General features: G+C 45.3%; 1 protein-coding gene across 3 annotated transcripts in view; it reads right to left on the bottom strand.

Annotated features, from left to right (window-relative positions):
- Window positions 1-13221, bottom strand: part of SLC2A9 (solute carrier family 2 member 9) — a 2336117-nt gene that overhangs the window by 1391687 nt on the left and 931209 nt on the right. For all 3 annotated transcript variants that reach the window (XM_078678475.1, XM_078678476.1, XM_078678477.1), the window contains one exon: window positions 427-525. In XM_078678475.1, coding sequence (XP_078534601.1) covers window positions 427-525 — 99 coding nt within the window. The remainder of the gene's footprint in view (window positions 1-426; window positions 526-13221) is intronic.

Here is a 13221-nt window from a genome sequence, read left to right as displayed (position 1 = left end):
CCCGAAAGTAAACTCTGCCTGGCTTTTTATGGCGGGGTCTCCGCCATGGAAAGCCCCGCACCGCCACCCATCTTCATATGGATGGTGGTGTCATGCAGACACCGCCATCATATTGAAGCCCTTTTCCGCCCGGTCGCCTGTCCGCCTGGTGGAAAACCGGCAGGCAGTCTTTCCATCCGCCGGGGTCCCCATAGCCATCGTAATTTGGTGGGGGAACTGGTAGGTGGGCGGTGGAAGATGGCGGGCGGATCATCGCCTGCCATCCTAATAGACCCCTAATTGTTTTAAAGTTCTAAACAGATTTAGAATCAAACATTTGAAGAAGCATGACAATGCAAAACATTATGCAGCAATGATAATTTTTGAGGTAGTCTTTGGCAAACGTCAGCAAGTTGACTGACTTCCGATAATAGGTTTGACACTTACCAGTGTAGGGGCATTTACTACTGAAAGGTTATAACCATACAGAAATGATGATCCTAATGCACCAACCAAAGAAGCAGCAATAAGTGAGAATGTCCATCCCTAAAAAAATTAAAAAAATAAGCACGGTCAGTTAATAACAGATGAAAAATAGATATACATAATTAGGAAATAACATTAAAAAAAATTTGAAATTCATTCAAAAAAACCAAAGGTTACCCAAATGTTCTAGTTAGGCTCAGATTTCACTCGTACAAAACCAGTGAAATTCAGCAGTTATAGTTACCTGAGGTAACTACAAGGGTGGGCATCTCAAGAAATAGCAGGAGCCGGCCCTGAGGGGTGGTGGTTCCCACAGCCATTATCGCTCCTTTAATTGGCACTGCTAGCTCCGGTGGTGGTGGTCCCCAGAGTAATATAGGGCCCAGTAGGGGGGCCACACAGCCCCGTCCCAATTTTTATATATAACTTTTGACCCTAGATGGGTCTGCGTGCCCCTCTTCAAATGTTTTTTTTGTCCCAATAAGTGGTGGTCCCTGCAGTTTCAAACAGCCACAGGAGGGGGTCTAAGTGGCCTTCCTGCTGCTCTGCCTAACAGCAAAAGAAAAGGGCAAGAATGCACTGTATCTATCAGATACTGCACATTCCTGTCCTTTTCCCCTGCACTTGCGCACAATGGGCTGCCGTGCGTGAATGCAGTCACCCTTGCACCATTGTGCTAGGGCGCCTGCGTTGCAGGGATGATTATTTTTGTTGAGGAAGGGAAACATTCCTGCACAAAAACAATCACAGGAGGCTTTTTCCTCTTTCTATTTGTGCTGCAAAATCCAGCATACATAGAAAAAGGAAAAAGGAGGAGAAATAAAGATATTTCTCCTCGCTGCCTCAGAGTTACGATTTCTCGTAAATCTTGGGCAGTGTTAAAAAACCATGGATGTTGCTAGTAACGCCCCCAGCAAAACCCATTGCATGCCCCTTTAATGCAGAAAACGGTGTTAAAGGGAACTATATTTACAAGGCAGCATTAAGCCAAAAAAGTGGCGTGGTGCTTCCTGGTAAATAAGGAGCAGGCTCCTGTGCCCACGGACCATCACAAAAAGTGATCCACCGGCGGAGCAACAGGCTTATACAAAAGCCCCTGAATGTTTATGTATGTAGAAAATGTAAGAGACTGTAAGGAAATGGCCATGTTTTCATGTTCACCTCTATTTTTTGTTAGATTTGTTTGATCGTTTTCATGTGAAATTGGCTACACTCCTGATTGGCACAATTTACAAACCTATAAGTCTCTGGAATATGGTAAAAAAAAGTGCGCAAAGGGCCTATAAATTAATTGTCACCAGTGGACTGCAGCACATATTGTGCCAAATCTAAACTCACAATGCAAAACATGTCTCTGGGCCTACCCCTGCAATGTGGCTTTGCAGTTTTAAGGCTGCTTTGCAAAACAAACCTTTTGCAAGGCAGAAAACCTTTTTCATCCCTACAAGTCACCTCTAAGGTAGCCGCAAAATGCCCATATGACAGGATGGATAGTATTTAAAAAGTAGGCCTTAAGTACTTTGGGCCTTATCTACAAGGAATTAACGCAGCGCTGTGCCTCAAGTCGTTTAGCTGTGCTGTGTTCATTCCGAAGCACAGGGATGCGTCATATCTACAAACGATATGACGGATCCCTTTGCTCACCCCAGCGCTGGCGCACAATTATCCACCATGTGCTGATGCCGCACCCTTGCACTATAGTACAAGGGTGCCTGCGTTGAGAGGAATGATTGTTTATGTGCAGGAAGTTCAAAACTTCGGTTCCCCTCATTGGATTTTTGTCATTTGGTCTTTATTTGTTCATTACAATATTCCCTATTTTTAATGTGTTTTGTGTTTGACGTTGCATCTGTATTGATGCTTTTAAATGATTTACAGGGTTGAGATCAGTTTCAAATCTTCAATGGCTCTGACATTATAATTGTTGGTGGACTACCACCCAAACAACTAATAATCTACTTTCTGATATAGGTGTTTAACTGTGTGATCCAGAACTTGTATTTAGCAGTACCACTCATCCATTAAGTTGGAAATGAAAAATCTCCAACTTGAGCTGAGAGTAAAAATAGATTTTTGATTTTTAGTTGGTATCAAGTCATTGATTGGGTCATTTTTGATCTTCCAAAATATTTTTGATTCCAGTTGTTTTTGCTCCCTTTTAAATCCAAGGGAACATGGAGTTGGATCTGGTTACCTTGGCAACTCTCACACTGGTGGAGATGAAGGTCCTTTGCACTCGATTGCCTGGAGGCTGCTTGGCACAAGTTTAACAACAGAAGTAAAGAAAGCAAAAAGAAAGAAAGCAACATCCTAAACAGTATGAACAAGTTAAAAAGCTAAGTTTCAAGATTCTTCCTAAGGAAGATAAGGAAGTGTAGGTTTTATTATGAAGTGGGGTAGGGTTGTCCGTTTAGCTGTCCCATATAAGAAGCATCTTCTACCCCAACGAGCTCTTTTATATTTGGGGACAATCACATTGAAGGCTGCCAAGGATCACAGTGCCCTCGGTAGAGTGTACCAGATGAAATTATTTTTATAATAGTCCGGTCCTACATCATGCAAGGCCTAGAAGGCAGATACATACTTCTGTATTCCAAGTAATGGCTGTGCTGCAGAATTCTGCAGTATCTGTAGCTTGTTCAACAGCAGTTTTGAATATTAATGAACGAAGCATTGCAATAGTCCACCTTTGGACCTTTGGACAAAATGAAGAATTTTTCTCAGGATTTTTAAAGTGATAAAAGATGAGAAAGTCACTGCATTTACCTGCTTATCAAAGGACAGGTGGTTGTCAAAAACAACACCCAATTGTTTCACTTTTGATACCAGCACAGGTGTGTTTCTTAACTCAGAAGGCCACCAATTTAGAGACTAGAAAGAGACATTATTACAGAGCAGCAACATTTCAGTTTTGCCGGAATTTAATTTCAGACAATTGCTTGTCATCCATTTGCTATTGTGCTGCATACAGCTAAGAAAGTTTGCAGCAGATTTCTGCTGGTTTTCAGCTACGGAGACTGTCATCTGGGTGTCATCTACGTAGCTAATAGCAGAGAAACCAAACTATTTCTTCAGGATAGATGGGCATCACATCTAAGCTAAAAAGGGTGGGGCTCAACAATTAGCCCTGGGGAACCCCACAAGGAAGACACAAGGAGCTAGAAGAAAAGATGAAAGATCCAGAAGAATCAATGCTGCAGAATTTCCATTATCCAGAATTGGCTCTCAATTCCTCCGAGGCGGTAATCAAAGCAGACTCAGTGCTAAAGTGAAAGCTGAACTGAGAGTGGTCCAAAAGTTTATTGGATTCCAAGAAATTTGTTAGTTCCTTGTTACCTGCATATTCCACAATCTTAGTTGAAAAAGGGAGACGATAAAAGGGATGATAATTCCAAACGTCCAGCAGGTTGAGGTGTTATTTTTCTTTTAATCAAAGGTATAATTAAGGCTACCTTCCATTTTGTTAGAAAGCTACACTTTAGTTAAAAGTGGTTGCTAAGTGGCAAGCTATAGTAGTAGAGACCAGCCGTAAATTCTTTGGAGGACAAGGGTCCAGAGACTTTGCAGTGAGAATGAGATCCTGAACTTGATCCGCCATTAAAGAAGTAAAAAAGGAGAGAGACGGTGGGCTAGAGACGGATGAAATAGTCATTGGAGTCTGGTAGGAGGCACTTCCAGAGACTGGAGCACCTGCACCCAGCGATGGCACTGGGGCTTGCCCCGGAGAGCTAGAAAAAGTATTAAAAATATCCAATACTTTTGGTTTTGTTCTGAAAAAAAAAATACAATACTTTTGCTTGAAAAGCAGCAGCAATATTGTTGCACAGGGTCTGACTGCCGTCTATTTTATCCTGGTCACAAAACCTGGTAAGTTTTTGAACATTAGAGAAGTGCTCTCTATTTGAGTTCTTGCCAGAAATTATTTTTTTTTAAAAATAAGTGGATTTCTCCACAAAGATCTGAACCTTGTATTCAGAGATTTTTTGTTTATAGAGAGTTTTTTCCCTGAAGTTATAATTTTGCCTCCAGGATGCTGTTGGTGTCTTCAGAGCTGTGTCAGGTATTTAAGATTCTGCAAGAACCAGGGTTGGGAGGGAGTTAATCTTTTTTACAAACCGATTTAAGAGGGGCCAGTTAATCTATGGCTCACCTAAACCAGCAGTTATAATCTGAATGTCCTGGTCGAAAAATTTAGAGACCTTGGGAAGAGATGATAACAGATTACTATCAAATGATTCAGCCTAAATTGGAAGCCAATAACAGAGCTTTTAACAGCACTAGAAGGGATTAATTTAGTGTAAGATTTTGGATGGAACATTACAACGGCATGGTCAGACCAGGTTAAAGTCATCGTCCCAGAAAAAGCTAGCAAAGTATTATCAGACAAATGCCATCCACCGTATGGCCAGTTGAGTTAGAAGCAGTGGTAACCAACTGAGGTAGGCCAAGAGTATTCATAAGATTAATCAAGTTTGCTGAATCTCTATATTCCAGATTCTCCAGATGATCATTAAAATCGCTGCGCATTGTGAAGTTGGCAAAATTGGCCTTGTTCTTGAGCAGTTGACCTATACTATCCATAAAGGCAGTTCCTGGGCCTGAAGTTCTATAGATCAACAAACCAATAAAGGAGATAAGGTTGTTAATACGTCGGAATGGATAAAAGCTGTACTAGGACCTGAGCTCTCATCCATCCAAGTCTCCATAATAAATGCAAGTTTGATATCTTGTGATTGCAAGAATTCAAAGAATTCAACTTCTTTTTTTCAAGCGTTGGTTAGAGTGCAGCGTAGCAAGTGATGATGGATCCTTGCAATGGTTAAAGATTTATCAGCTTTCTGACAAGACTTCTATTGAAGTTAAAGAACCTTAACAAGCAATTGGGGCAAGTCCAATCAGTTTTAGATACCCCTGGGTCAAGCGTGGGGCAGCAAAGATCCTTCCCGGTAGACCACATGGCAAACAGGGCTTCACTAGAATGCAAACGCAGCAGATAAAGTCTGACCCAGACCAGGCAGCATGGTGGTCATTCAGCACCTTCCAAACACAGGTGTGCTTGTCTTTGGTGGGGTGCGGACATGCTGTTTGGCTGCCTTTACAACCCAACATTTGGGGTGGGAAAGAAGGGGGTGTGTTGAGGTGCTCATCAGAGGAAACAGTGAGGGGAAAATAAAAAACGAACCACAGTCCATCAACTACGTTTGCAGAAAGGCAAGTTCCCTTGTGTACTGCAAATAATGGGAAATAAAACCAAGCTAATAAAATTGGGAAAACGTAGTAAAGCACATAAAAACAATACTAAAAATGCAAATCCATGGGACGTGGCCAACCATCATGACCAATTGGACGTAACTCTGATGGGCTCCTCTCCAGGCCCTGCTTTATCTACCTAATATAAGGCACCTACAGCTCCCAAATCTGACTCACCTGCAGTTTGAAGGTGGCGAGGGTAGTCCCCGGCGACGAGCTGGAAGCCCTGGCAGTTGTGCTTTTGAGGCAGGATTGTTTCTGAGGTTGGAGCCTGCTGCGTCTCTTAAAGTAGCGGCCGCTCCCGAGTCTGATTCCTGCTATGAGTGCAGTGGCCCCGGGTACTGAGGGGAGCCCCGTGACACCTACAGAGGCAGTGGACACCGTGGGTAATACCTTGCTGACCCCCCAGCCTCTTTTTCATTGTCTACGGTAGTACGAGACCAGCAGCGGCACCTGCGACGGGAGAGTGGTGCTCTATGTTGGGACTCGCAGTGGACGAAGGAAACCCTTGGGGGAACTGCAGGCCTTGGCGCCCGACATTGAATGGAATACCAGGTTCGGAGAAAGGTGGGGGGAAGCCCCTGACACGAGCAAAGACACTGGGAGCACTCACTAGCAACCTGGCACCTGACCTTAAAATGGCAGTGGTCAGTCTCCATTTCACAGCCTCGTGGCGGAGCCCTGACCCGTGGCCCTGTATCCCGTATGCTGCCTCTGCCTCAGGTGCCCTCTTACTGTTACTAGGGGGTTCCTGGGTCCAGCACCCTTCAACAAGCAAGCTCTAATATGGCGAGGCTCCAGTGACAGGGAGCTTGTGGCACCAGATCGAGCGGCATGTGGACAGTGGAGCGGGGAGTCCCAATGAGGCCCTGGGTGGGGTTGAGGCTCAGATCTAGACACCCCTCAAGGATTCTTTGTCAGCGGGGTCAAGTGCAGGAGCGGGCAGAAAGGGACTGCTTCCAGTTGTTGCCTAATTGATCTGAGGAGGGTCTCTGGGCCCCGGGAGGCAGGTCCCAGGGGCAGAGCAACTCGGGCAGCAGCTTCTGAAGCCCAGGCAGTGAACCCCCAACCGACAGACCTGAGCAATTATCTACACCTCCACCAGGGTGGTAGCCTGACCCAGTGGAGACCCATGCTGCCTGTGCTGCTCACACATATTCCTGTCCAAAAAGATCTCCCAGCCAACGCAGGGGCGCAGTGAAGGGGTGATGAGACAAAACCCAATTCCCCCTGGAGTGGGGGGGTTTTCTCCTTCCTACGGTGGAACGATCCCAACCACGTGGAGGGCGCAGGTCCCTATGCCACCCAAAAAAGTACATCCCACAAAGGTCTCAAGCTTCTTCAACCACACTCCTAAAGGTCCAGGCAGGGAAGGGGTAGCGCAACCAGACGGAGCGATTGCACTCACACACGAGGATTTGATGGCCTCTCTGTGTGAATTTAAACAAGAACTCAGAGACAAAATCAAGGCTGACATGGGGGCCTCTTTCGATGCGTTCAAAGCTAAAATGGGTGGCATTGCAGACAGATGTTAAGTCGATAGGGGCCCGTGCTCTTGACCTGGAAGCAGAGTATCAGGAGCTGGAGGATCGCGTACGTCTCTTGGAGACTCACTCTCATGACTTGAGATCCCAGCTGAAAGCCGCAGTGCTTCGATGTGAGGACCTTGAGAATCTTTCCCGATGGGACAACATTCGGGTGAGGGGCCTGGAAGAAGGTTGCGAAGGTCCCGATCTGGAAATCTTCAGACTCTGAGCTGGAGGTGCGTCTTGAGCGGGTCCACAGAGTGGCGCCCCGCACTGCATGCAAAGTCAAGATGCCCAGGGACGTTCTGGCAAAATTCAGCTCCTCCTAAATCAAGGAGCTGGTTCTACAGAAAGCGCTAGCAACCAACAAGGTATCCTTCCAGGGCGCAAAATGCTCCCTTTACCAGGATGTAGCCCATCCACACTTGCCAGACGATAGCTATTCCGCCCTGTCACAACTGCACTAAGAGACCACAAGGTGACATATAGATGGACTTACCCCTTTGGATTAGCCTTTTCTCTAGATAACAAGAAATACCACTGCACTGAGAGGTGGAAGAACCAACGGGTCTGAGGAAGCAAGGGGGGACCCTTGGCGACAGCAGCGAAGAGCTGGCAAGAACACTACGGGTTGATGAAGTATCTGATACCCACTGTACACTTGCCGTACTGCATGGTGGGGCCTTGAGCGAGTCCGCAGCTGGTGGGTCCTGGCAGGGGCCTAAGACTCCTGCCCTTGGGACATCACACACTCTGTTGATTAGGGCTGAGGTTGGGAGAGGAGAGGGTCGAGGGTGCTCTGGCCGTCATTGGCACTTTGGATTATTCCTAGCTCCTATCAGATTGGTACCTATGTAACACTTCAACGGGCCTTGGAAGTGGAATTTGGTTCACCCCAGACAATGCTCAAATTTCGGATCTCCTTTGCGGTAGAGAATCCATGAGCTTACAGTTATGTTTTTTTTTGTTATGGTTAGTATTGTTTGGGTGTCACGGTTCTTTATGCTTTTATTTTAGATTGCTGTAGTATGATGGGAGGAGGGAGGTGGTGATGGGAGGGTAGCGCTTCCCAGAGCTCAGGGGGTGCAAAAAGTGGAAGGTTCGAACACTAGCTGATGGGGGTTAACTGCTTAACATGGAATGTGAAGAGCCTCAATGCCCCTAATAAACAGAATCGGGTTTGGAAATTCTTACACGATCATCAGAATAAAATAGCTGCCCTGCAAAAGACACATCTCCCATGCAAGAAGGAACAGCATTTTAGGCATAGGGCCTATTCACAGATTTTCCGCTCCTCTGCACACACGAAACACAACGAAGTGGCTCTCCTTTTTCATATCTTGGTCCCATTTCATCACCATGACACAAAGACAGCCAAGGAGGGGAGGTTCTTGATGGTTAGGGAAGAGCCGCGGGGGCGAGCCTGCACAATAGGCACGATTTATGCACCTGACACAGGGCAGCACCATTTTTTGCTCTCTTTTCTTAACACATTAGAGGGGTTCACAGAGGGTGACATCCTTCTGGTCTGAGACTTCAATCTGATATGTGACTTGGCACCAGGGGGGCTATTCAGCAAAACACTTAAAGAAGCGCTTATGGGGTTGGGATTAGTAGATGCCTGGAGGTTGGCCCATCCCATGACCAGGGATTATTCCTTTTTCTCACATTCGCATAGGACATACTCCAGGATTGACCATGCATTTGTAAGTTAGGCCCTTCTCTTTACAGTGACAGGATTCCAATTTCACCCGATTTGCCTCTTGGATCACGCACTTTTAAAGCTGGTTTTAGACTGGCCTGCCCCGCTCTCCAAACTCACTAAGTGGTACTTTCCCAACTTCCTGTGTAGAGACAGACTCTTCAGGGACGAACTAAGAAAAGCAATTGCAGAAATCTTTGAACTCAACGACCCGGAGCAAACCGCCCTAGCCAATAATTGGGACGCCTTCAAGGCAGTTACTAGGGGGAAGCATATTGAGCTAGAGGCCACGCTTAAGGCACAACGCAAGGGGGAACACCTTCTTCTCGATGGTGAGCTTCACACTGCCGAGAATGACCATAAGTCTACTCCTTCTGTACAATTCCTCTGTAAGGTTACTCAGGTTAAAGGGAAGCTTCAAGTTATCTACACTAATGCGCCTGAAAAGACCCTCCTATGCCTACAAGCCCGTAATTATGAGGGAGGGAACAAGGTGGGCTCGTTTTTGGCATGTCAGCTATGAGTGCGGCAGGAGAAGGACTGCAAGTGCATAGTTGCAGGGACGGGGTCTCCCACCAGAGAGAGATGGGGAAGGCCAAGGATTTTGTGGACTTTTATCACTCCCTGTACATGCAGACCAATTAGACACACGCGCCCAAGACCAATACTTGGAGGACCTTGCCCTGTCCCAGGTTCCCGCCTCCACCAATGAGGAGTTAGGTAGCCGCATTACCGCTGAGCAGGTCCAAAAAGCAATCAATTCGCTTATGGTCCAAAAATCATCTGGCCCTGACGGCATTAATGCCCACTTCTATCGTACATTTGCGCCGGAAATCGTCCCCCAACTAGTGATGCTCTTCAACGACATCGCTGTTACGCACAAGGTGACCCCTTCGATGGGTGAGGCACTGATCTCCGTCATTCCCAAACAAGGGAAAGACCACTCTGATTGCACTTCTTACAGACCTATAGCGCTCCTAAATCTGGATGCCAAGCTATACTCCAAAATCTTGGCTGCCCGCCTGGAAAACATCATGCCGTTCCTCGTGCAGCCCGACCAAGCTGGCTTTATCAAGGGGAGGCAGACCCATGATAAACTCTGTAAAGTAGTTCACATCATTGAGAAAGCACAGAGGTAGGGCAAACCCACGGTACTTCTCTCGCTCGATGCAGAGAAGGCCTTTGACCAGGTTGACTGGGCCTTTATGACCTGGACCCTATGTCGGTTTGGCTTCGCTGAGACCTTCATTGGCATGGCCCGAATTATTTCACACCACGCTCTAAGGTCATGGTCATGGTCAACGGGGTCGCCTAGGAACCTTTTAACCTCTCGAGGGGCCCCCATCAGGGGTGCCCTTTATCCCCCCCTCCTATTTGCGCTCAGCATAGAACCCTTCGTGGAGCACATTCAATCCAACCCGGATATAGGGGGTGTCACATTTGGCATGGATGAAGACAAGATATCCCTATTTGCGGATGATGTGCTTCTTCCAGTAAAGAGACCGCAACCCTCTCTTCCAGCGATCCAGGCTGACATCGCCTCCTATGAACAGGCCTTGGGCTTCAAGGTGAACCTCTCGAAATCCTTCCTCCTTAACGTTACGGTGCCTAAGGAGTCTATGCGGCCTATTAAAGGTGCGACCCCCTTCTGGAGTGGCACAAAGACATTACTTATCTGGGCATCAAACTGTTTCTTGAATACCTGTATTGCATAAATGCTTTCTTTCAAATGTTGTACTGTAACCTGTTGCTTTGGTGCATGGGATTCCATGTTCCAAGTAACAGATAACCTGAGGATTTTCTGTTGGGCAGACACGTACTGTGCTATCTTGAAATAAAACTTCTTAGATATATTTATAAAATTGCCTGGATCTATTTCTTACAATTTCCCCAAGAGAAATTCCTCAGTTTATCTGTTACTTGGAACATGGAATCCCATGCCCCATAGCAACAGGTTACAGTACAACATTTGAAAGAAAGCATTTATGCAATACAAGTATTAAAGAAACATGAGAATAAGAATACCACATTGACCCTCTGAAATGTCCCTCTGTCAGTTGAAACTCAGTGACACGGAGTCAGAAAAGGAGCTGTAGGTAAAACTAGCAGCCAACGCCCAGGAGGAAAAGGAACTGGTACTGGAGGAGAAGAAATTGTCTTGGAGTAAAAGAAGGCTAGGCTGAGTTTAGTGCCCAATAAAGATGCTAGCAGCAATGGTGAGGCGTCTACAGGGGTGATCACATACCCCTACTTGCCCAAGGGTATTGTGCCTAGTTTTTTGGTGGGGGATTACATCAATAAATCATGTTCCATTTAAAAAAGGCAATTGAGAATTTGCAGGGCAGGGAAACAGTACTGAGGGGCCTTACATTGGGAATTAGTATCAACTCTTGGGAGGGATATACTACTGACTCTAGAAGGGACGGTTGCTGGCTCATAAATCCACATGAAGGATGCCTTTGTGCAGAAGTTTGCTCTTACACCCGAAGAGCACCAGAAGAAGTTTGGGGGCACACACACAAACACACACACAAAGACTAACAACAGTCCTGGGTTGATAATGTATATGGCTCAGTAAAAGCAATAGAGGGTGGGGTGAAAGGCAATACAGTCACTACAGTGGTCTATATAACTTAACAATGAAACAGCACATTTTGAGTAATTGTCATTGGGTGCCTCTAGGCTGTTTACGAAATCCCTCGGATTGATCCAAATAAAGGGGGTACATCCGACACAAGGGAAAGGAGGGGAGTAACAAGCCTAAAAAAAGAGAACTCCTTAGGGGCCCAAATGTTTGACCAAAGGAAAGAGTCCCAACCCTCTCCTGAGAAGCACGTTTGTTGAAACCCAGGGTGAAAAAAAACCTTTGAGAAAGGTAAGTATTTTCACTGCCAGCATTCAAGGTATAGAAGGTGGAATGCCCCAAATCGAAAGCTAACACTCGTGGACACTCTAGAGGAGTGGCTAGTATAGCTTTGGGGGAGGATTGCCTAGAAGAGGCCTTATTATTAGGTAGTGGATCCAGAAGGTAATCTAGCGATCCCTGAGAGGGGTAGGAATCACATCCACAGGATTATAGTGAATGGGGTGCCTGTCACTGTCTGAGGGATACAGGTGGCAGCCAGACCATGGGGCATTGGTATTCCTAAAATTGGAGGGGGTACTTACACAGAGGAGGGTAGTTAAGCAATAAATCTTTGAATGGTTTTACAAATGTAACCATAAATCAAAGGTGGCCTACCACATATGTACAACCCTTGGTTTTAATCCTTGAGTGTTGTTTGTAAATGTTTGTTGAAAAACCTTTTAACACAACGGGCCATAGATATGCTAGCGTAAGTATATAGAAGCATACAATTTTGTAATGCTATTTTACAAAAATCATTGCATTCCAAAATAAGTATTTTCACAGCCAAAGGTTGGGTATCAACACAAGATTTATTGGCTGTACAAAAGCAATGTTTTGAATCCGTTTATTGCTCAATTTAGTACTGCTGATTGGTAAATGTACAAGTAAACAAATGTTTTTGGAAGTTCACAAAATAGGTACAGAGTTACCAAATGCATTCTGAATAAGAATAAAACTTTAGTTTGTATAAATTATTTTAAACAGTGTTTTTTAATTTGAAAATGGGGAAAAATTTCCCTGCAACAGTGCACAGAGGTCGAGTGTGTCAACATTCGAGCTAGGAAGGTTTAGTTTCAGGCACATGAGGGCATACGTGTCACCACTGTATCACTTATTGAATAGGTACAAAATAAAAGATAAAAATTGACTATTGAAAGTTCCATAGTATTAAAATACATAAGGAGTGCTTCTCAACAGAATAATTTCCCCAAGTTCAGAGAGAACCTAGCCTGGCCGTTCGGGCTGGACTGTTTCTATTGGAGCAGGAACAGCAGTAATTTGAATACGGCGTAGTCAAATCTGAGGTTAAATGGTGGGCAAAAGAACTATGGACTGGGATGCTGCTGCAAGTATTTACCAATGGCTGAGATTAATTCCTGCATTCTACCCATCACTTTTTTGTATACTTCAGTGCTAATGTATTGTTAGCAAATGAGACTGGGTTTCTTCATGTCGTATTAAATGTGACTCAAAACGAGAGTGAAGTAAAGGTACCAAATGTGCTGTGCTGTGCTATTCTTAGACTTTAATGTTCTACGTCCTTTGTGCTATCACAACTCGAATGAATGCTCATCCATTCAGTCTGTCATGTTAACTGACAGTGGCGCACTCATTCTTATTCATCTGTTGACAGTGCCAAGTCTTACAAC

This window comes from Lissotriton helveticus, chromosome 2_2, assembly GCF_964261635.1.
Source record: "Lissotriton helveticus chromosome 2_2, aLisHel1.1, whole genome shotgun sequence".
Classification (NCBI taxonomy): domain Eukaryota; kingdom Metazoa; phylum Chordata; class Amphibia; order Caudata; family Salamandridae; genus Lissotriton; species Lissotriton helveticus.
The sequence above is the reverse complement of the archived record's forward strand: the minus strand, read 5'-3'. Positions and strand labels throughout refer to the sequence as shown.